We start from the raw sequence: 25,204 nt of genomic DNA on the forward strand, positions 1-25,204 counted from the left end.
AAAGGGACCCAAAAAAAAAAAAAAAAAAAAAATGTCAAGATTTTAAGATTCAAAATTTAACAACCAAAAAGTAATAGTTACATAATTCCTTCTTACCTGCAGTAGTTTCATTCATTAATCGCAGACAATTGAGACCAGCAATCTGTGTTGCATCCATCACTGATCGTCTTTCTGCATCAGTATAGAAACAAGGAACCTACAACATAATTTATGTTTATTGTACAACTATGAACATCATTTTAATTAGTAAAATCTAAGAATACTCTTAAATACCTATAGCAATTTATTCTGCATATAATCAAAAAAGTATTCTAAACTAGAAAGAAAATGTTATATGCATTTTCTCAGTAGTACTGCAACAATGGACAACAATGGACAGCATTATACAACATGTACTAAATAGAAGATCACAATAACAAGAGATACTATTGTAATACAAAAGCCACAGAACACACTATCTTTACAAAGGCCTGCTTATGAAGTTTGACATCTAGAAATCTGATTAATAAACAGTTCCCTAAGGCTGGCTCTCCAGAGACTGAGGCAAGGGAATTGTGAGCTTGAGGACAACCTTGGTTCACAAGAAAATCTCAAAATGAAGTTTTTAAATAAAGTCTCTTAAATGGACAGAAAACTATCCCTAACTGATTAAAAGTGGCTCACTATGCCTCAATTGTCTAAACAAACAATGTCATTTTTTGAGCTGATTGCCTGTTGTTCCTTGAGAAGCCTAGAATTTGGATATATGCTGGGCACAGGGTACATCTATGCGACTGACCACCAAAATAAAACTCCTGGACTTCTAGACTCAGGCAGTTTTCTGGATGGAAGTCTCTTCAGATATGCTATTATGCCTAAAGTAAGCAAGTACTCTTAAAATCTTGTGCTTAATTTCCTCCAGAAAAGATATATTACCTTTTCCTTTTGTTAATTTTATATTGTGCTTTCACTATAAATAAAATTCAGCTATAGCTCATCTATATGCTGAATCCTGTGATTCCTCTAGCAAATGGCTACAATTCAGTATAGTCTTCAGGACCTGGCATATTATCTTTTTTTTTTTTTTTTTTGCCAGTCCTGGGGCTTGAACTCAGGGCCTGGGCACTGTCTCTGAGCTTCTTTTGCTCAAGACTAGCACTCTATCACTTGAGCTACAGCACCGCTTCCCACTTTTTCTGTTTATGTGGTATTGAGGAATTAAACCCAGGGCATTATGCATGCTAGGCAAGCATTCTACCACTAAGCCGCATTTCCCAATCTGGCATATCCCCTTTTAATTTGATCCCATAACTGGAAAAAGCTGAGTTATTTCACTATTTTACATAAATTTTTCTTCTGCATAACTCAGGATCAAAGCTAATGCACTAAATGGAAAAATAGGATCAAATCTGGGAGACTTATGGAGACCTGAAGAGGGGTAGGAAGCACCTAACAGAGGACCTACTGCATCAACCAGCCACTGAAGGCATCAGGGTTATTGAATCTGCTTCTAGTGCAGTATTTTTATTCTTTGCTTCCACAGAATGTGGTACACAGCTATTATCAATTATTACTGCCAAGCGCTGGTGACTAGACCAAATTAGCAAGGGTAAAAAAGCCAAACAGTCCTATTTGCCAATCAACATACCAACTTAAGGCAAAAGAGGCCCCACAGATAAAGTACCAGAAAACAATGGAGACATAGGACTCAGCAGCAAAGCCAATCTAGCCATCCATCTTTCAACAGCCTCTAAAGATTCCACTGCACTTTAAGCACAAACCTACATATAGCTAGGCTTCCAACTAAACGGATATGGAAAAGACAAAACAAAATCTACTGCTATCTTGTTTTTAGTACTAGAGATATATACAGCAACCAGGAAAAAAAGACAGCATATTTAAAGCAAGTCAAGGACCTGGGTTTAACTCCCAATGATGAGAGAGAGAGAGAGGAGAGAGGACAGAGAGGAAAGAAGAGACAAGAGAGGAGGGAGGAGGGAGGAGAGAGGGAGAAGGGGAGAGAGAGAGAGAGAGAGAGATTATTACTTTGGAGAATTTGGGGGGAAGGTACTGGTACTGCATACTGCAGGTTGAACTTGAGTCTCATGCTCTAATTTGGTTTTTTCACACAGCTGACACTGTACATCTTTAGCTACACCTACATCTCCAGCTATTTTGTATGTATGTGCCAGTCCTGGGGCTTGAACCTAGTGCCTGGGTGCTAGGAGTCTCATGGACTCTCTTTCCCATGCTGGCTTGAACTCAGGGCCTGGTGCTATCCCAAAGCTTTTTTGCTCAAGACTAGCACCCCACCCCACAACCACAGCTTCACTTCCAGCTTTTTGGCAGTTAACTGGGGATTAAGTCTCATGGACTTTCCTGCCCAGGCTGGCTTTAAACCTCACTCAGCTAACTTCCAGCTTTCTGATGGTTACTTCAGTCTCAAAGATTATTCTGTTTAGCCTGGCTTTAAAGCATCACTGGTAGATCTCAGACTAGAATTACAGGCATGAGCCAGCAGTACCTGGCTCAGAAAAGTCTTAAAATTACTATGACAGCCTGAGATAAAAACAATTTTACTTGCAATTAACACATTTCTTCTTTGCTTCTGTAGCCACGTAGTGACCAAACTCACCGAAACAACACAATCCACAACAGGCTTCTTAAGAACACTTTCTGCTGTCTCCTTCAGTTTGGACAAAAGCATGGCCGTCACTTGCTCAGTGGTAAAACTTCGCTCCTCTTCCATATAAGTAACCTGCAAAAATACAAGTAAAAAGAATCCAGACTTATGATACTTTGTCATGACCTAATCCTAATACCTAAAGTAAACAATGCCTTGCAAATTATCAGTGTAAGACTGTAAGAGGGAACTGAATAAAGCTATTTGTAAGCAATATTTACTTGAAGGTTACTTTTGGCTTTTTAACAAGTTTTCTAATCATAATACTCAAGAGATGGAAGATGCAAAGTAAAACAAAACTAAGACAGTTACCAACACAGAAGCAAACTAGTGTAACTATGAACCACTCCACCCTATTTTACATGTGACATGTGTCTGACTTACTGTGTTTACTATATTATTCATCTCCCAATAAAATCTAATCTAATCTAAGCAGTATTTTTGTCTAACTTACCATAATACCACTTAGATGGTCACAATAAATACTTGTTGACCCGGATGAAAGTCTGAAACCTTGGTAAGAGTTATAAGCGTTAAATGATGAAAGAGTACCTAAAATAATCCATCCCACATGCCCTTATTCCAGAAATGCCACCCAGCAAAGAAAATGTTGCTCTCTTCTTTTAGCAACTAGCCCAACTCAGAAAGAGTGCACCTTCTCCTCACTGCAGTCAATAATAACTGATCATAGCTTAGCATTTAACAATATATTATATTTCATACTTAAGTTTGGGAGGATGAAGGTGTTGCTTTCACTGCAACTTTTAAACTGTACCCATTCTACCTGCTCAATTCTTTTTTTTTTTGGTCCGGTCTTGGGGCCTGAACTCTGGGCCTGGGTGCTGTCCCTCAGCTCTTCAGCTCAAGGCTAACACTCTACCACTTGAGCCACAGCGCCACTTCCGGCTTTTTTCTTTTTGCTTATGTGGTGCTGAGGAATCGAACCCAGGGCCTCAGGCATGCAAGGCAAGCGCTCTACCACTGAGCCACCTTCCCAGCCCTCCATTCTATTTCTTATTTACCACCTCTTCACCTCTTTCTCTCTTGTGCACTCTAGCTTCATCCCTTAGTATACCATTTGAATTGTTCAGAGATAAATGCCAACTGTACCTTAAGTAAACTTGTGATCACTTTTTAAGTTACAGAATTTTTCCTTTCTAAATTCAAATAACTTCTCAGCTATATAGTAACTAGTACCTTGATTTGTTCTCGTATTTCATTAATATCTGCTGTTTTTTAAGACTGTTCTTATGGTTACATCTAAAAGTGGGATGTTTCAAATACCAAATCCCTCTATAAACTCGCCTGGCCTAAAAAGTTCACACAGGCTTCTGAATTACTTTTATTATCTCTGAATGAAACAGGCAGTTGTGTCTTATCCTACCAACCTTCTAGTCTCTCACCCCTTTTGTGTGATCAGTTCGCTATTTCTTCACAGTGAGATTTCTCAAGATGTCTCAACATTAAAGACTAAATTCACTCTTCCCCAAAAGAACAAACCTCTTTCCAATCTACCCATCACCAAAAACATAACCTTACCTGGCTCATGACTTGAAAGTCAGGATTCTTTACACTTGCTCTTCCAGTCATTCCCTAAACAGACTAGAAAAGTGGCTGCCCCACCAACAACAATGTCAACTTCAAACCCTCACACTCTAGGCTACAATTCATTTTAACAGCACCAACAATAGCTCCCACACACCATCCAAATCATGCTAGGTGGTCAAGCATAGTGGTACAATCCTCTAATACCATCTACTCAAAAGGTGAAGTGGGGGCTGGGAAGGTGGCTCAGTGGTAGAGCGCTTGCCTTGCATGCCAGAGGCCCTGGGTTTGATTCCTCAGCACCACATAAGCAAAAAGAAAAAAGCCAGAAGCTGTGGCTCAAGTGGTAGAGCGCTAGCCTTGAGCTGAAGAGCTGAGGGATAGCGCCCAGGCCCAGAGTTCAGGCCCCATGACCAGACCCAAAAAAAAAAAAGGTGAAGTGGAGAATGCAGTCAAAAATTCAAGCTGGAAACCAGTGGCTCACACCTATAATCCTAACTACTAAGGAGACAGAGATCTGAGGATCACAGCCTGCCAGGCTGGGCAGAAAAATCCCCGAGACTCTTATCTCCATTGAACCACTCAAAAACCAGAAGTGGAGGCTGGGAAGGTGGCTCAGTAGTAGAATGCCTGTCTTGCCTGCATGAGGCCCTGGGTTCAATTCCTCAGCACCACATACGCAGAAAAAGCCAGAAGTGGCCCTGTGGCTCCAGTGGTACAGCACTAGCCTTGAGGACAAAGAGGCTGAGGGGCAGTGTCCAGGCCTTGAGTTCAAGCCCCACAACCAACAACAACAAAAAAAACTCAATGCATATCCTACTTAAGAAAACAGGTAGGTTGGGAGGAATGGATGAGAATGTTGAAAGGGGTGACATTGATCAGGATGCACTGTCCATAAACTGCTCTGTTGAATGGCAACTACTTTGCATAATGTCCTAAAGATTTTATATGTGTGTGTATATAAAAGCATATATATATATATATATATATATATATATATATATATATACACACATACATATACACACACACACACATATATATATATGCACACAATTTTTTAAAGGTGGAGATACACGGACCTTGCTTATTTTCATACAGGCCCAGTGGAAAAGTTATCAAGACTCCATCTCAAAAACCAAGCTGGGCCTGGTAGCCTACTCCTATCATCTGTTAGGAGATAGGAGGATAATGATCCAAGGCTATCTGAAAAATAAACCAAAGCAAAAAAGGGTTCAAAAAGTACATGTTAACAGGTGCAAGCCCCTAAGCCCTGAGTTAAAACTCCAATACCAAAAGCAAAATCTAGTCTTTATAAGCAGAAGTTTTTCTGTTTAATATTTACAGTTTGTATCATAAAGATACTGCTGTATACCTTTACTGCTAGTAAATACTGCTGTTTAATCATAAGACATTATCTTGAGAATCTCACCTTTATACCCGTTAATCCAGTGGACAATTGCACAATATCATATGCAAGGTTTGATTTTTCTGCTTCCACAAAAGGATCAGAGAATGCTCGCCCATGGAATCTTTTAAATCCTTGGACTGTGTTCTTTGCATTGGAAATTACCTAAGGGAAAGAATATCAGAATAAAAGACTTTAAGAAAAATTTTTTAACAACTTTAAAGTAAAAAGCATTTTAGTTTAACAGGTTTCAGTTACTTCTCTAATTAACACCACAAAAACTGGAAGTGGTTCTGTGGCTCAAAGGAGTAAGAGTGCTAGCCTAGAGCAAAAGAGTTCAGGGACAGGACCCAGGCTCTGAGTTCAAGCCCATTGGGGAGAGAGGGGGAGTCTGTTCTTCAATTTCTAACACATATGAATGACTATTAGCTTTCAAGTATTGCCTAATTTATGGCTCAAACTTTCTAGAAACAAGTTCATCAATTCAGAAATTAAAGTTAAAGCTCAGTGCCAGTGGCTCAGGCCTATAATCCTAGCTGATCAGAAGACTAAAATCTGAGGATTGAGGTTTAAAACTAACCTGAACAGAAAAGTCCATGAGATTCAAAAAGCTGGAAATGGAGGTATGGCTCAAGTGGCAGAGTACCCTCCTTGAGTGAAAAAGCCAAGCAAAAGTGAAAAGCCTTGAGTTCAAGCCACAGTGGATAAACAACAACCACCACCAAAGAGTTAGAGGTGTAGCTCAAATGACAGCCTAACACAATGAAACCCTGAGTTCAATACTCAATACCAATTAACAACAAAGAAAAATAAAATACCCAATTAAATTAAAAAACAACTGATCAAGCTGGATGCTGGGGGCTCACTCCTGTAATCCTAGCTACTCAGGAGGCTGAGATCTGAGGATCACGGTTCAAAAGCTAGCCCAGGCAGGAAAGTCTGTGAAACTCTTATTTCCAGTGAACTACCAAAAAAACAGAAGTGGTGCTGTGGCTCAAGTGGTAGAGCGCTAGCCTTAAGCTGAAGAGCTGAGGGACAGTGCTCAGGCCCAAAGTCCAAGCCCCACAACCAACAAAAAATAAAAAAACTGACTGAGCACCTTTTCCCTAGATTAGGTTTTACCTGGTCCCAAGACAAGTTGTACCAGTCTGAACCACAAGGTAAAATATACAACTCTTTAATTTTATGGACACCTTTGACATTTGGTTGAACAAAATTCTTGGGGTTTTGATGCCATACTTACTCAAAAACCAGCACATACCTCAAGTTCTTGGTTTGCAAAGAAAACTAATGGCAAGTCCCTAAATATCCTTCAAAAAACTTGAATAACAAAGATCAGTAATGAACTTAAGAATAAGATGAAAGGCCCAACAAAACAGACATTAGGGAACATTTCAAATATCAAGATCAAAGCAGCTTTTCTTTGCCTGACCTTGCTTTGTTTTGACCTTTGGCTTGTTGCGATGATACTTGTCTATAATCCCAACACTCTGGATCCCACTCTTATTACTGAGGTAAAAGGATCTGGGCTATACTGTGAGACTATGTCTTTTCCCCATTCCCAAAGAAACAGAGTGGAAAAAATACCAGAAGTTTTCATTAAACATATTGTACTGCTGTTGCTAGTTGAAAGCTCTTTACTTCTCACTCCATGAAAACATGGTTCAGGTCTGTCTCTGTCAGCTTACACTTAAGGTCTACCAGTAATACACAAAGCTGATAAAGGAACAGAGGAACCAGAGAAATAAGTCAATTTAGGGGAAAAAAAAATCAAAACTCTACCTGGCTCTTAGCTGCTGCTCCAATAGACCGATTCTTAGGACCAAAAGAAATGCAAGCCCTAGAAGATAAAGCATAAATTTAAGAATCAACTTTCATTTTAATATTACATTCAAAACCACTGTAGAAAAAAAAACCACTGCAGGCAAGATTTATTAATTTTCTAAAAACTATATTTTAATGGTACACAATATGTCTATGATTTTGACCTTTCTATTGAGTTAAACTGTTCATGGAATGGGCTGTCTTAGAATGAGTCCTATCAGCCAGGCACTGGTGGCTCATGTCTGTAATCTTAGCCTCTCAGGAGGCTGAGATCTGAGGATCATGGTTCAAAGCCAGCCTGGGCAGGAAAGTGTGAGAATCATCTCCAATTAACCACCAAAAAAAGTGGGGCTGTGACCCAAAGTGGTAGAGTGCTAGCCTTGAGCAAAAAGAACTCAGGGACAAGACCCAGGCCCTGAATTCAAGCCCCACAACCAACCACAACAACAAAAAATAGACTGAGTCTTATAGTCTAAAAATAAGGGTAAGTCTAACGTGCTAGAAATTGCTTAGAATACCACAGAAATGGACAAGCCAGGTCTACCATCCTAATTCTTTAAGAATAACATTCAAAATTCCACTATAAAATAATACTTGCCCATCAATTAGTTGTTGATTTGTTTTGTTTTTGGTCGTTGAATTTGAGAACTAGGTATCGTTCCTGAGCTTTTTCACTCAAGGACAGCACTCTGCCACTTTAAGCCTTAGTGCCACTTGTCTTTCTGGTGGTTAATTGGGGATAAGAGTCTTACAGACTTTCCTGCCCAGGCTAGCTTTGAACTGTGATCCTTAGGTCTCATTCTCCTGAGTAGTTAGGATTACAAGTGCCTGATACCTATTAGGTGCTATTGTTTTTTGGGTTTTTTGGGTCCGGTCGTGGGGTCTGAGCCTGGGAGCTATCCCTCAGCTCTTCAGCTCAAGGCTAGCGCTCTACCACTTGAGCCACAGCGTCACTTCCGGCTTTTTTTTTCTTTTTGCTTATGTGGTGCTGAGGAATCGAACCCAGGGCCTCCAGCAGGCAAGGCAAGCGCTCTACCACTGAACCACCTTCCCAGCCCTAGGTGCTATTGTTTTTAAGATGGCCCATGGCTAGCCATTGGTGGTTCTGACCTATAATCCTAGCTACTCAGAAGGTTGAGATGTGATAACGATCATGATTCAAAGCCAGTTTGAGCAGGAAACCGTGAGACTCTTATCTCATATTAACCAGCAAAAAATCCAGAAGTGGAGGTATGTTCAAGAAGCAGAGTGCCAGCGTTAAGCAAAAAGGCTAAGGGACAGTGCCCAAGACCTGAGTTCAAATGTACACACACACACACACACACACACACACACACACACACACACACACACACACACACACACACACACACACACACACACACACACACAGAAAGCTCAGTAGCAGAATGTCTGGCTAGCATGTTCAAAGCCCTAGATTCAAGTCCCAATAATTAATGAAAAAAAGATACACACTTTGAGGTATGGTGGCAATACCTGTAATCCTTGGGAGACTATGAGGCAGGAGGAGCACAGGCTGGAGTTAAGTTGGAGGCTACAAAACAAATTCCAGGACAGCCTGAGTTATACAGTTAGACCCAGTCTCAAAAAAAGGCCAGCTGCCAGTGGCTCACTCCAGTAATCCTAGCTATTCAGGAGACTGAGGTCTGAGGATTGCAGTCGAAAGCCAATTCAGGCAGAAAAAGTCCGTAAGACTCTTATCTCCAATTAACCATCAAAAAAGCCAGAAGTGGCCCAAGTGGCAAAGCACTAGCCTTGAGCAAAAAAGCTCAGGGACAGTGCCCATAACCTGAGTTCAAGCCCTAGGACAGGCATATAAAAACAAAAAACAAACAAAACAACAACAACTATGAAGCATGCTTGTAATCTTACGTACTAGGACATAGAGGCAAGCAGGACCACAAATTTGAAGCCCGGCAGTTTGAAGCCAGGCAGGGGCAAAATTAGGGAAACTCAAAAACAAAATAATGATTTCACTGTACTGCTCAGGTATGAAGGGCACTTGTCTAGCAAGCATGTAACTCTGGAATCAATCTTCAGGACTGAAGAAAAAGACAACTGGAAAATAGGAAGGATTAATTTGTTGAATTAAGTCAACAGGTAAAACACTAAATTGTTTTGAAACTAAAAATTCATGTTTAAAAAATAATCCTAATATTTCACTGAAAAGTCCAAAAAGATTAAGTTAAATGTTAGAACTAGTACTAAATTGTAATCTGATACAAGCTCAATGTAAGAAAAAAAATACAATTTAAAGAATACCTGAAATTTCACTGTCCCTCCACACTGTAAGTGGCTACTATTGGCATTTAAGTAAATATTCCTCTTCAATCTTAATATGCCCAGTAAATTCTAAAACAAGAGAACTGAAATACCTAAATTGAAATACTCCATGCAAATATACTTCTCAAAATACTCTAAGTTTGCGGGGCAGGTAGGTGGGAGCAGTCCTAGGACTTCAGGGCCTGGGCACTGTCCCTAAGCTTTTTTTTTCTCAAGGCTTTTGCTCTACTACTTGGGCCACAGCTCCATTCCCAGCTTTTTGGTATTAGATATAAAGAATCTCAAGGGGAGATGGGGAGGTGGCTCAGTGGTAGAGCGCTTGCCTTGCATGCCTGAGGCCCTGGGTTCAATTCCTCAGCACCACATAAGCAAAAAGAAAAAAGCTGGAAGTGGTTCAAATGGTAGAGGGCTAGCCTTGAGCTGAAGAGCGGAGGGACAGTGCCCAGGCCCAGAGTTCAGGCCCCATGAACGGACCCCAAAAAAAAAAGAGGTGGGGGACAGCTCCCAGGCCCAGAGTCCAGGCCCCACGACCAGACCCCAAAACAACAACAACAACAAAGAATCTCAAGCCGGGCGCTGGTGGCTCACGCCTGTAATCCTAGCTACTCAGGAGGCTGAGATCTGAGGATCTCGGTTCAAAGCCAGCCCGGGCAGGAGAAACTGTGAGACTCCTATCTCCAATAAACCACCAGAAAACCGGAAGTGGCGCTGTAGCTCAAGTGGTAGAGAGCTCACCTTGAGCTGAAGAGCTGAGGGACGGCACCCAGGCCCAGAGTTCAAGCCCCACGACCGACAAAAAAAAAAAAAAAAAAAGAACCTCAAGAAGTTTTCTGCCTGGGTTGGCACAGTTCTCAGATCTCATTCTCCTGAGCAGCTGGGATTGCAGATGTGAACCACTTGCACCCAGCTACTCTTAGATTTTTGACATGAACAAGTGTGAGCGTATTTTTTTTTTTAATTATCAATTACTCCTTCCCAGGAACTTTCCAAAATTTGCAGTCTGCATCCACACCTTTCATCCAAGTAGGTCAAGCTCCCTTGTCTCACAGATTTCATTACAGAGCTTTCATATGCCAAGTAGTGTGCTAAGTGTTCTATACTTGATACACCCAAATACTGTAAGAACTCTAGCTGACCCAATTTTATACAGGAAGAACCAACTCAGGTTATAAACAGCTAGTAAATAATTAAAGTCCAGGATTTGTTATCAAGTCCAAAAGACTCCTACCAACCCTGTTATAGTCACCCCTACTTCTTCTAGAACTCATTTAGACTAGTGCAAGCCTTCTTCTGTTTACATAGTCTCATCTTATTTTCTCAAGTTCTACGTAGTGTGCCTTTCCTGATCACTCCAGCCCCCACTGACATACTTCTCCATACGTCTCTGAACATTATTTTAACTTTGTACTCTGTAATCTTTTCCATAATGCACTCTTGGTACTGTATTTACTATTATTTCCTCCTTGATCAGTTACACCTCTAGACAAGAGGGATCTTCCTTTCTATTCCACACATGTTAATGTTGTACAATCCTCAGGAGTGCTCACACACTTGCACCTGACATTACTTTGTCTCCATTTCAAACTGTAAACTGACACTACAGGAAATAAATTAATTTTACATTCAAAAACCTTCTGTTCTAAACTTTAAGTCAATAAAGAGTACCTATTGCTCTCCCTTTGCTGGGTCAGAGATGTTACTGACCAAATATTCATAGACATTCCTATAGGTTATGAATAACTGCAGTTGCATAGACTTAAAAAGTAGTTTCATGATTATAAATGTGTGTAGAAAAAGCTATTCATTATACACTGTTGCTTTAATTCATTTTCTAGAAAATAAAGTATTTTAGAGAACACACAACAGCAACTCCCAAGTTAAGAGCTATAGACAAAACTAACATGGAAATGGATCCTGACTTAATCCAGAGTCTTTGGTTACTGCCTCCGCCCTGAATTATGAAGTACCAAAAGTTAATATCAAACAACTCACTTTTCAGATTTGCAGTTTCTAAATAAAATACTGCAAACCCTTAGTTAATAAGTTTTGCATATTGTTAAAACACAGAGCTGTAGAATCTGAAAGGTAGCTTCTTGCTGTTCTATTAAAACTATACAATGGGGGCTGAGAATGTGGGCTGGGAATGTGGCTTAGTGGTAAGAGTGCTTGCCTAGCATGCATCAAGCCCTGGGTTTGATTCCTTAGTATCACATAAACAAAAAGAAGTGGTGCTGTGGCTCAAAGTGGAAGATAGCTAGCCTTGAGCAAAGGGAGTGAGCTCAGAGACAGTGCCTGGGCCTGAGTTCAAGCCCCAGGACTGGGAAACAACGCAAACACAAACACACACACACCCCTACACAAACGTATAAAACCACTTCAGTCTGATGCTAGTTAGCTCATGCCTTTAATCCAGCTACTCAAGAGTATGAGACTTAAAGGTCAAGTTTTAAAGCCAGTCCAGGCAGAGAGGTCTGTGAGACTCCATCTCCCATTATCCACCAAAAAAAAAAAAAATGGAGTTGTAGCTCCAATGGTTGAGCTCCATTCTTTTTGTCAGTCGTGGGGCCTCAATTCTGGGCCCAGGCGCTGTCCCTCAGCTCTTCAGCTCAAGCCTAGCCCTCTACCACTTGAGCCACAGCGCCACTTCCTGCTTTTTCTGCTCATGAGATGCTGAGGGAATGAACCCAGGGCCTCAAGCATACAAGGCAAGCACTACCACTGAGCCACCTTCCCAGCCCTTGAGCTCCATTCTTGAGTGAAGAAAACAGAGTGAGAAGCCCTGAAGTCAAGCCCCAGTATCAGCACCAAAAAAATAAGAAAAAAAATGGCAACATGATTTACAAAATCCTGCTTTATCTACTGTGCCCTGCACACCTGCTCAAACTCATCTCACCATTTCCTTAAGTGGTTCAAGAGGAGCCACAGGGCTGGGAAGGTGGCTCAGTGGTAGAGCGCTTGCTTTGCATGCCTGAGGCCCTGGGTTCGATTCCTCAGCACCACATAAGCAAAAAGAAAAAAGCCAGAAGTGGTGCTGTGGCTCAAGTAGTAGCGCACTAGCCTTGAGCTGAAGAGCCGAGGGACAGCGCCCAGGCCCAGAGTTCAGGCCCCACAACCAGACCCCCCCCCAAAAAAAAGAGGAGCCACAATCTCAACCTGTCAAGTATGTCAAGCTTGTCTGGCTTCAGGTTTCCCCCCTGAGCTCTCTCCAGTCCGAACAATGCTTTCTCAGACCCACTGTGACAATGACTTCATGGTAACTACTCATCTTGCAGGTCTTGAGAGGCACTTATTTCAGAGCACATTCCAACTGTCCACTCCAGATTCAGCTTTTATCAAGTTTCCTCTTACACACTTATCATATCCTGCACTTTTCTACTTTTTTTCCTGTCAGTTTTGGGGCTTGAACTCTGGGCCTAGGCACTCTCCCTGAGCTCTTCAGCTCAAGGAGAGCGTTCTACCACTTGAGCCACAGCACCACTTCTGGTTTTCTGGTGGTTAACTGGAGATAAGAGTCTCACTGAATTTCCTGTGCAGGCTGACTTTGAACCACAATCCAAAGATCTGAGCCTCCTGAGTAGCTAGGATTACAGTCATGTGCCACCAGCATCTGGCTCCAGTTTGTTTGTTTTTTAACTAGTAATAAATGCACTTTCGTTTAGCATCTGGCTTTTTCCATTTGCTGTGTTCTATGTATCTCCATACTGCTAGCATTCAACATCAGCTAAAATAAAACCTAGATTTGGTGGAAAGGCAAGGACCTCGTCTGGGTAAGACTCCACTAAATCCAGATGTTACATGCACAATTTGACCAGTGGTATAGACACCAGTCAACCTGCATCTCCTTTCTACTCTCATATTTAAGCAAACCTACATCAGAACCTGCATAAAAACAAGATCCAGGGCTGGGAAGGTGGCTCAGGATGGTAGAGCGCTTGCCTTGCATGCTCGAGGCCCTGGGTTCGATTCCTCAGCACCACATAAGAAAAAAGAAAAAAAAAGCCGGAAGTGGTGCTGTGGCTCAAGTTGTAGAGCGCTAGCCTTGAGCTGAAGAGCTGAGGCACAGCACCCAGGCCCAGAGTTCAGGCCCCATGACCGGACCAAAAAAAAAAAAAAACAAGATCCAGCCGGGTTACCAGTTGCTTACTCCTATAATGTTAGATGCTCAAAGGCTGAGCTCTAAAGATCTTATTTGAACACAGCCTGGGAAGAAAAGTCCATGAGATTTTTTTTTTTTTTTGGAGGAGGGGTTGGTCATGGGGCTTGAACTCTGGGAACTGTCAGCTCTTCAGCTCAAGGCTACTGCTCTACTACTTGAGCCACAACACCACTTCTGGTTTTCTGGTGCTTTATTGGAGATATGAGTCTCACGGACTTTCTCGCCTGGGCTGACTCTGAATCCCAATCCTCAGATTTCAGCCTCCTGAGTAGCTGGGATTATAGGCCTGAGCCACTGAGGCCTGGCTCCATGAGACTCTTATCCCATAGTTAACCAGCAAAAGGTTGGAAGTGGAGCTATGGCTAAAGTGGTAGAATGCCAGCTAGTTGAAGCACAAAAGCTCACAGGGATATCACCCAGATCATACCCAAATCCAAATCTATTCTTTCACAACCTATACAAAAACCAAACTTTCCTTTTTTTTTTTGGTCAGTTGTGAGGCTTGAACTCTGGGCCTGGGCACTATTCCTCAGCTCTCCAGCTCAAGGCTAGCGCTCTACCACTTGAGCCACAGCGCCACTTCTGGCTTTTTCTGCTTATGTGGTGCTGAGGAACCAAACCCAGGGCCTCATGCATGCAAGGCAAGCACTTTACTACTCACTGAGCCACCTTCCCAGCCCTCCTTTTTTTTTTTTCTTTTACCAGATCTAGTTAAGAACTTAGTTAAATTTATGGCATTCCTGCATATTTATGGGGAACATGAAGGTAATTAATTTATGGTATTTTTATCACAATTATAGAGTATGTGGTAAACCACTTATTAGTCTTTAAGGCAAATTTAACTGCCATGAAAAGACTAGCTTCTTTTATATGAAAACAACTTCTTCAGTTTCAAATGGAACTCACTGTAAAACTATTGTACATGAAAATAATCTAGAAGGATGGATAGGAACATGGTTCTATCCAATCCTTAGGATTCTCTTTATATGTCCTGCCCCCTTTGGAAGTAAAGCATGGCCAATTCTAGGCAGGAAAGACCAAGGAACTGTGTTCAGGCTTTCTTTAATTCCTCAGGAATTATATTTACAGAAAAGAAACCTAGACCCAAAGAAACAATATCAAATAGGAAATCGGTGCTAAAATGCTTAGTAACCATCTTGGAAAAAAAAATTTTGTGTTCCACTCTTGGGGCTTGAATTCAGAGACTGGGTGTTTGTTGTTCAAGGCTAGCATTCTACCAGTTGAGCCACAGCTCCACTTCCAGCTTTTTCCTAGTTAATTGGAGATGAGAGTCTCATGGACTTTCCTGGCCAGGGTAGCTTGGAACTGAGACCCTCAGATCTCACTCTCCTAAGTAGCTAGAATTACAGGCTTGAGTCACCAGCATCTAGCTAATCTTGAATATTTTATTATTTTTTCCTCAGTACAATTGAATCAACATGGTAATTTATTCATGCATATATAATAAAGTCAGACAAAGCTCAAACATTGCCCTTTCCCAATCTCCAATACCCTATTGATCAACAGTTTTCATAAGTTTCCTTTACAATATCTTCATAAAAACACTATGTAGAGCTGGGTGTGGGTAGCTCTCGCCTGTAATCCTAGCTACTGAGGAGACTGAGATCTGAGGATCGCAGTTCAAAGCCAGCCTGGGCAAGAAAAGTCTGTGAGACTCTTATCTCCAATAAGCCACTAGAAAACCGGAAGTGGCACTGTGGCTCAAGTGGTAGAGGGCTCGCCTTGAGCTGAAGAGCGCAGGGACAGTGTCCAAGCCCAGAATAAAAAAAAGAAAAAAAAGCAACATTGGGCATGACCTTTCCAGGATGGCTTCTTGTTCCAGCACCAGAGTTCAAGACCCATGACCGACAAAAAAAAAAAACCCACTATATAAGGCTAGAAGTGTGGCTTATTGGTAGAGTGCCTGCCTACCATGCATTAGGCCCTGGATTCTATTCCTCAGTATAATACACAGAAAAAGCCAGAAGTGGTGTGGCTATGGCTCAAGTTAAAAACAAAAAACACAAAAAAAAAACAACTATGCATTTTTATTTATTTATGTTGGTCATGGAGCTTGAACTCTGGGCCTGGGCGCTGTCCCTCAGCTCTTTATCTCAAGGCTAGAGCTCTACCACTTGAGCCACAGCGCTGGTAGATCCAGCCTGTAATCCTAGCTACACAAGAGGCTGAGATTGGAGGACTGAAGTTCAAAACCTGCCCACGTAGGAGAAGTATGTGAGACTTTTTTTTTGGTATGTCATGGGGCTTGAACTCTGGGCCTGGATGCTGTCCCTCAGCTCTTCAGCTCAATGCTAGTGCCACAGCGCCACTTCCACTTTTCTGGTGACTTTCATGTCTGGACTGACTTTGAACCATGATCCTCAGATCTCAGACTCCTTAGCTAGAACTCCAAGCATGAGCCACTGACACCAGACGAGACTCTTTTAACCACCAAAGAGAAGTGGAGCTGCTGCTCCAGTGTAGCAAAAAAGCTCAAGGGCAGTGCCCAGACCCTGAGTTCAAGAACCAGGACTAACACACACATACATATACATACATATACACACACAGACAGTCACAGACAGACACACACACACACACACACACACACACTATAAATAAGATGGAAACGAGCTTAACTGAGTTAAAATTGTGGAGATGGTTGAAGTGTGTGATTACACTAAGGCCTATCAAGCTGTACACTTCAAATAAGTGACCAAATAGGTGAAGTACTATGTACTTCAATGAAGTGTTAAGAAAACTATAAAACAAACTCAGGTCAAAGACTGGATCAAACATCAACTTGAGAGTTCAAGGATGAGACTTCAGGTGAAACACCAAGAGCAGGCCAAAGGGGGTGTGGATAAAATCTGACAAGAGGAAAGACAATTAATCTTTTAAGTAATAAAAAAAAATGACATATAGAACAATCTAGTTCAGCTAGAAACCTGCCAGGATGAGATAAAAAATTAAGGGAACTAGTATTGTTGGCTTACACATGGAATCCTAACCACTCAGAAAGTTGAGTGTTTAAAAACAGCCCAGGCAGATACTTCCGAGATTCTTGTGATTCAAACCTTCAATTAACCGGGAAAAAGCCCACAGTGGAGCAGAGCACTATCCTTGAGCACAAAAGCTCATGGACCAGTACCCACGTCCTGAGTTTGACACTCAGCCCCATGACTGGTGCAAAAAAGGAAAAAAAATTCAGGATGAAAGGATGGGCCTCACGCTCAGGATTCAGAACCTTGAAAAGCCACATTTGAGAACCTGGAAATAAGTATCATGGGAGTTTCTTACCGAATTGTTTCTAAATAGAAGGCAACAGATTATAAATTATCTACATGGTTCAGGGGAAGGAGTGGCAAAGGCCTGTAATCCCCGCACTTGGAAGACAGGCAGGATGATTCAAAGTTCAAGGGTACTCTAGGCTACAAAGTTACCTGGCCTTTAAGGAGGAGAAAAAAAAAGAAAAGAAAAGAAAAAAAGCAGCACAGACAACATTATCTACATGTACTCAAAGACATGCTTTTTACCCTAACGAAGGCAAGACCTGGGTGAGTCACCATTTTTGGAGCTCTGTCTGTACCGGTACCATCACCACTCCTAAACTGTAGAAGTCAAACTAAGCCCTTGACTCTAATAATCTTGACCAACCACCTCCCACTCCCCCCGTATTATCTTCAAAATGCAACACTACTAAGGGACAGTTCCCACAGATTGGGCAGAGAATAACCCAACACAGCTAAAAATCATGAAATGAGGGGAGGGAAACCCGAGAAGTGTCGACAAGGATAGCATTAAAAGGTCTGGAGAGGCAACTTTTGTGTTACAGCGCTCGCCTAAGCCTACACAAGACCCAATACTCATCTCCAGCATCACCAGGGAAGGTGGGGGGGGACACGTGCGGGGTAGGGCTGGTCTGTAACTTCAATCCCTCTCGGAGAGGCTGAGGCAGGAGGATCACTAGGAAGAACGAGGCCCAGCCTAAGCTACATAGCTTCTGCCTCAAAAAAAAAAAAAAACTAACTACCAAGTGTCCATTTTATTAAATCTCTTGTCTTTTATCAATCCATGCTACCCTACCTGGATAGAGATAGCGGATGGGTGTATTCGGAGCCTGACCCCAAGGCTCCAGCTCCCTCCTCCCCCACCCCCCACTTCGAGGTGCTGCCCCGCCCCCACTCACGTGGGACTCTGGAGATGGCCTCGCCAGTCCGCCGTCCCCACAACCCATTCAAGTTAAGAACTCTCATTAAGCACCTGCTGTGTGTTAGGGTCCGAGCCTCAGGGTGGATATTCAAAAATGGTCAGCATGCCTATTGGGGCCTACACTCCACCCTTTTATTACCAAAAAAAAAAAAAAAAGAAGACTCCTAGTCCATCCTCCATCCAGGGCCTGCCTCCCTTCCATTTCTGATCCATGCCCTTCCTCTCCACTAATTGAGTATTGGTTCCCCCACACACACCCAGAAAAAAAAAATAGGAAATGAAATCTTCCTCTGGCCCACGGGAAAAGGCACTCAAAGGCGGGTGGGCCGCTTGGAGTATCCCGAAAGAGGACGGTGCGGATCTCTTACCACCTGGGTTCTGGGTTTAGAACCAGGTGACCTCGACCCCCTCTCCCCCGCCTCTCCCCGGGCCTGCATTCCCCAAGCCGAACGGAGCGAGCCGCCACCTCCCCAACCCCAGTGCACGCGGCCGGCCCGGCCCACACTTACGGCGTGCAGCGGTCGCTATATTCATTAGCAATCGTCTCGATGCCCCCGGCACGGGCCACGGCCACGTAGCAACTCTGGAAACCCAGGTCTATGCCCACCACCGACATGGCGCCGGGTATTTACTCGGGCTCAGGCCCGGGTCCGGCCGCTGAAGAACAGGACGCGGACCCCGGCGGGGCTGACTGGGCGCGCTGAGGACGGGCCGCGCGAGCTGCAAAGGCCGGAGCGAATGGGGGAAACCTGCGGGTTGTCCACACGCGAGCCGCCTGTAAGTCCTTGGACGGAAACGCCGCGACCCTAGGGCACCCTCAGGCCGGCTCTCCGGCACCGGCTCAGCCGCCACACAGCAGGCGCCGGCCGCGGGGGCGGAGAAGATCTCGAAAGATCTCGTTGCGACGGGAATCTAGAGCTGCAGCGCGCGAGAACTGCGCAGGAACAGAATGTTCTCGCGAGATCCCGGCGCCTCAGCAGCTTTTTCTTTCGGAGCCTGCCTCTCCCCCCTCCCGCCTCCTCCCCACCCTCTTTCCCCCTCCCCCCCCCCGCCCAGCTCCCGCGCGCCTTCATTACGTAAGCGCCTGCGTCACGTCCTGGCACCGGAAACCTTGGGAAGGTGGAAGATGGCTGAAAGAGAAGCGGCCTGATTGAGCCTGCGCACCAGTTCCCGGCGGCGCTCCCACACCAAGCACCTCCCTTTCCGGAAGAGAAGGCGGAGAGCCAGCGGGAGGGCGCTGGAGGGGCGCTGTTGGCCTACTTCTGTGTTTAATCGCCGAGAAACTTCAGGTGATGCCGTCTCCGCTGCTCCCCTCACCCTTGTGTGGAGTTCCCCGCCCCCCTCCCCCGAAGAAAGAGACACGGTTTAATCTTCAGATTCTGCCAGATCCATTCTCAGGTCATCGGGATAAGTTATTAGGAGGTTAAGGGAACCGGCCATGGTTTGGGAGGGACAAGAGAATTGGGGGGAATTCCGCTTTGAACATGGCCTTTAAAAGCGGATCTTTGCCACTGTTCAGGAGCGCCCTCACCAGCGAAAGGAAGGAATCCAATCCTAATCACCTCACCTCAGTTTTCTTTCTCTCAGCCTGCCTCCCACCCTGGTGAAAACCACGTGTCAGACTTAACACATTCCAAGCCCACTAGGCCCCCAGCTGGTTGCCAGGGGCCACTTATGTTCTACCAGATGGATGACAAGTTTACATGAAGCTAATGAACCTTAAACTTCAAGGCCCTCTCACACCTGATCCTGGAAGAGCAGGAAACCGTTGAGACTTTAGTAGGTGGAGAGGGGAGGCCAACGTGTTTTCTGGGAGCAATTCTGTATAACATTTATGATCGGTTACCTATAGCGACTTAAGAATTTGAATCCCCCAAGTCTCCAGTAATGTGTTTTCACTATTGTAAATATTTAATTGTAAATAATTAATTTTGGGGTATTTTAAGAATCCCCAGCAGGGAGCCAGGTGGGTTAGATCTCGGCTGTAATCCTAGCTACTAGGGAAACAGATTAAGAGGATCAAGGGTCAGGCCTAACCCTGACATAAAGTTCTCCACACCTTCCATCTCAATAAACAGGGATGGGAATGTGGCTCAGTGGTAGAGTGCTTGCCTAGCATGCATGAAGTTCTGTGTTTGAGTCCTCAGTACCATATAAACAGAAAAAGCCGCACTGTGGCTCAAGTAGTAGTGCTTAGCCTTGAACAAAAGAAGTTCAGGGACCAGTGCCCAGGCCCTGAGTTCAAGCTCCGGTTGGCATAAATAAACAAGCTAGGAGTGATGGTGCCTGTCTATAATCCCAATTACTGGGAGGCATAGGTAGGCAAATCATACCGAAAATTTTTAAGCAAAAAAGGGCTGGGAGTAGGGTATCAGTGATAGAGCACCTAGCCAGCAAGTGCAAGGCTCAAACCCTAGTACCACTGAAAGAGAGAATTCAACAGCATATAAATTTCAATTCTACAAAACCTGTATTACCCATATATTATGGGAGGGGATAGCCAGGCACCAGTGGCTCATGCCTGTAATCCTAGCTACTAAGGAGGCTGAAACCTGAAGATCACAGGTTCAAAGTCAGTGAGACTCTGATCTCCATTAAACCACTCAGAAAACCAGAAGTGGCTCTGTAGCCCAAGTGATATAGTGCTTGCCTTGTGCCGAAATGCTGATGGACAACAACCAGGCCCAGAGTTCAAGCCCCACAACTGACAATAAAATAAAATATGGGAGGGGGTTTACCTAGTACAGGGTGGGCTATGTACATATGTATAGAATGATAGATACTGGGAAGATTTCCCAAAAAGAAAAAAATGCTCAAGCTGGAAAAATCAGCAATAGAGAACTAGTATGGTTTCAAGACTACAAAAAGTTTTGTGTTGCTGTAGGACAGACTGAGTTGAAGATAGGACTAGAGCAATGCCTTTAAACATTCAAAAAGTAAGCAAAGAATAAAGCACATTATCCTGACACCTCACTCCCCGTAAAGGAGGCATTTCAATCTCTAGCAGTACTACTAAAATACAGGTGGTTTGCTTTTAAACATCTATATTGCCACACAGTTTTTTCCTTTTGGCTATTACAAACCTATTTTCTTTCTCTTTGTGTATGGGGAGGGGAGGGAGAGCGCACCATGTGCGTATGCATGCATGTGCCAGTCCTGGGGCTTGAATTCGGGGCCTAGGTGCTATCCCTGAGCTTTTATGCTCAAGGCTAGCACTCTACTACTTGAGCCACAGCTCCATTTCCAGCTTTTTGGTTGCTAATTGGAGATAAGAGTCTCACAGGGGCTTAGTGGTGGAGAGCTTGCCTAGCATGCATGAAGCCCTGAGTTTGACTCCTCAGTACCACATACACAGAAAAGGCTAGAAGTGGTGCTGTGGCTCAAGTGATAAGAGTGCTATCCTTGAGCAAAAGAAGCTCGGGGACAGTGCCCAGGCTGAGTTAAAGCCCGCAGGACTGGTTAAAAAAAAAAAAGTCTCATGGATTTTACTGTCTGAGCTGGCTTGGAACCTCTACCATAAGATCTCAGCTTCTTGAGAGGATTACAAGTTTGAGCAACCAACACCTAGCTTGCAAACCTATTTTCTCTTTAAAGAAGATACCAGGTGGTATATGGAAAGAGATAAATGGAGTAAAGGAGTGGAGACAAAAATGAAAAGCCTATAGAAAAACAGAAAACAAAGATGAATACATAGTTGTACATCCATGTTCATAGCAGCTTATGCATAATAGTCAGAAGCTAGGAACACTTTATATGTTCATAATGGATTTTTTTTTTGTCAGTCTTAAGGCTTGAACTCTGGGCCTGGGAGCTGTCCCTCAGCGTTTCAGCTCAAGGCAAGCAATCTACCATTTGACCCACTGCGCTACTTCCACTTTTTTGCTGGTTTATTGGAGATAAGAGTTCCACAGACCTTCCTGCACAGGCTGGCTTTGAACCATGATCCTCAGATCTCAGCCTTCTGAGTAGCTAGGATTACAGGCATGAGCCTCTGGCGCCCGGCTACAATGGATTTTTTTTTTAATTTTTTTGGGGGTCCGGTCGTGGGGCCTGAACTCTGGGCCTGGGCCCTGTCCCACAGCTCTTCAGCTCAAGGCTAGCGCTCTACCATTTGAGCCACAGCACCACTTCCCGCTTTTTTTCTTTTTGCTTATGTGTTGCTGAGGAATGGAACCCAGGGCCTCATGCATGCAAGGCAAGCGCTCTACCACTGAGCCACCTTCCCAGCCTTACCATGGATTTTTTTTTTGGGGGGTCCGGTCGTGGGGCCTGAACTCTGGGCCTGGGCGCTGTCCCTCAGCTCTTCAGCTCAAGGCTAGCGCTCTAACACTTGAGCCACAGCGCCACTTCCGGCTTTTTTCTTTTTGCTTATGTGGTGCTGAGGAATTGAACCCAGGCCTTGAGCATGCAAGGCAAGCACTCTACCACTGAGCCACCTTCCCAGCCCTACAATGGATTTTTTTAATGTGATAAAGACCTATCACAAAATACTGTACAGCCTTAAAAAGATGGCTTTTTCTGATGTACGATAAAAGATGGATGATTTTTTTTTTTTCAGGAGTGAATAGGAGATCTATTCCTGGGGCTTGAACTCAGGGCCTGGGCATTGTCCCTGAGCTCTTTTGCTCAAGGCTAGCACTCTATCACTTGAGCCATAGTGCCATTTCTGGCTTTTTCTGCGATTAATTGGAGCTAAGAGTCTCATGGACTTTGCTGCTGGGGCTTGCTTTCAATTGCAATTCTCAGATCTCACCCTCCTGAGTAACCAGGATTACAGGCTTAAGCCACCAGTGCCTGGCTAAAGATGGATGATTATTGAAACATTATTCTAAGTAAAAAGCCAACTAGAACTGGACAAACTTTTATGATTCCACTTAAATAAGGCACCTACAATAGGCAAACACATAGAGACAGAAAAGCCAAATTACTGCTTAACACTGACTTGTAGGTGAAATGGAATGGGGAGGTACTATTAGGGCCAACAGAGGTTGGCGGTGTGGCTCAGTTGTAGAGTGCTAGCCAGTGAGTGAAAGTGTCAGATACCAAGTTTGAGTCCCCATCTCAAACCAAAAAGAAAAGGAAGAAAAAAAAAGGCATACAAAATTTCTATTAGGTGCAATGAAACAATATTGAGGATAGTTAGTGGCAAAGGTTGCACAATCATGTGAATATACACTCCATGACACTGATCTGCTTAAAAAAAAAAAAAAGCACAGTACTCACAACTGAACACTGGGCCTCACACGTGGTAGGCAAGTGCTCTACCAGTTGAACTATGCCCCCAGCCCTTGTGGGGTTTCATTCTTTCTTCCTTCCTTTCTTCCTTTCTTCCTTCCTTTTTTTTTTTTTTTTGTCTAAGACAAAGACTTGAACTGGGTACATGACCTTTTGTTTGTATTTTGTTTTGGATTTTTGTTTTTGCTGGTCCTGGGGCTTGAACTCAGAGCATAGGCACAATCCCTAAGCTTTTTTGGCTCAAGGCTGGCATTCTACCACAACTTCACTTCTAGATTTTGGTAGTTAATTGAAGATGAGTCTCATGGACTTTTCTTCCCAGGCAGGCTTTGAACCTGTATTCTCAGATCTCCGCCTTGAGTAGCAGGGATTATAGGCATGAGCCACCAATGCCCAGCTATATTTTGTTTTTTGGGTTTTTTTAAGGAAGAAATATTTATTTTTTAATGTCATCATATTTTATGAATATTCTAAAATTTCAATATAAAAAAGAAGACAGGGCAGGGCAGGGACAAACCCCCAAATAGGAAGTAAATGGTGGGGCAAGTCTACATAATATATTTTGTTTTTGAGGTAGGGTTTACATTAACTTTCCCAAGCTGTTCTCAAACTTGTGATCCTCTTGCCTCTGTCTCCTAAGTAGCCTGGATTACAGGTGTACGCCACCAAACTGGGCTGGTTTATAATTTTTAAAGTGATTAAAATGGTAAACTTATGTTAAGTATATTTTCACACACTTTTTGTTTTTTTTTGTTGTTGTTATTGTTGTTTTCCGTCAGTCACAGGGCTTGAACTCAACATCTGGGTACGGTCCCTGAGGTTTTTTGCTCAAGGCTAGTGCTGTACCACTTTGAGCCACAGCTCCACTTCCTGGTTAATTGGAGATAACAGTCTCTTGGTCTTTTCTGCCTAGGCTGGCTTTGAACTGCAATCCTCAGATCTCAGCCTCCTGAGTAGCTAGGATTACAGGTGTGAGCTACCAGTGCCTGCCTCCCACAGATTTTTAAAAGTAGAAAAAAGTCAAAACTGGCATGATGTAACATGCCTGCAGTCTCAACTCTTTGGGATGCTAAGGCAAAGGGATTCCTTGATCCCAAGAATTCAAGGCTACCCTAAGTAACATAAGCCCCATATCAAGAAATAAAGAAGCTAATCTTTTTTTGTGCCAATCTTGGGGCTTGAACTCAGGGCCTGGGCTCTGTCCCTTAGTTTTTTCACTCAAGGCTGAAACTCAACCACTTGAGCCACAACTCCACCAATAGCCTTTTGGTAGTTAAATGAAGATAAGAGTCTCACAGAATCTCCTGCCTGGGCTAACTTCAAACTGTGATCCTCAGATTTTAGACTTCTTCTCTTGGAAGGCATCCTTAGCCTTTGGCTAATTTGGCAAATGGTACATCTTTTTATGTCCCAGCTTCATATCTCACCCACCCTGTTGTCTTTGGCACTACTTTCCATTTCAAATACCACCAGCCCTATCAATCTTTTTTAATGATTTGTCCTTCTCAAAATAAAATGTAACTAACATCAGGCACAGAGTACTCATCCTGCTATAAATAGTTTCCTGGATCATCAAACTTATAGCCCACGGGGCTATTCTGGGGTATTTAAATAAATGAAGTCAGAAAAAGTCACTTGAGAATTCTGAAGAATCTAAAGTGGTAAGAGTTCCAAGAGTCCTAGTTGTTGAAACAATAAAGTTTCCAGAATGCTGTTCATTCAGAAAGTATGTTGAGAATTTTAGAAGCAGGAAATTGTTAGATTGTTTTTTTTGCTGGTACAAATATGAACCATTTAAATGCACAGGGTTCACAAGCTGCCCAGAAACAAAAAGTTCCCAGTCCCTTGGGAACTCTTA

General features: G+C 43.3%; 1 protein-coding gene across 1 annotated transcript in view; it reads right to left on the bottom strand.

The window, feature by feature from the left end:
• LOC105996716 (heat shock 70 kDa protein 4-like) overlaps positions 1–18,993 on the bottom strand; it is a 27,957-nt gene extending 8,964 nt beyond the window's left edge. The window contains exons 1-5 of the mRNA XM_013030897.1: positions 18,621–18,993; positions 7,398–7,455; positions 5,640–5,780; positions 2,615–2,737; positions 97–196 (exon numbers count right to left, since the gene is read on the bottom strand). Of these exons, the coding sequence (XP_012886351.1) occupies positions 97–196; positions 2,615–2,737; positions 5,640–5,780; positions 7,398–7,455; positions 18,621–18,727 (529 nt within the window). The 5' untranslated portion in view covers positions 18,728–18,993. The remainder of the gene's footprint in view (positions 1–96; positions 197–2,614; positions 2,738–5,639; positions 5,781–7,397; positions 7,456–18,620) is intronic.
• Positions 18,994–25,204: the final 6,211 nt, after the last annotated feature.

The sequence above is a fragment of the Dipodomys ordii genome, unplaced genomic scaffold, assembly GCF_000151885.1.
Source record: "Dipodomys ordii isolate 6190 unplaced genomic scaffold, Dord_2.0 Scaffold135, whole genome shotgun sequence".
NCBI lineage: Eukaryota > Metazoa > Chordata > Mammalia > Rodentia > Heteromyidae > Dipodomys > Dipodomys ordii.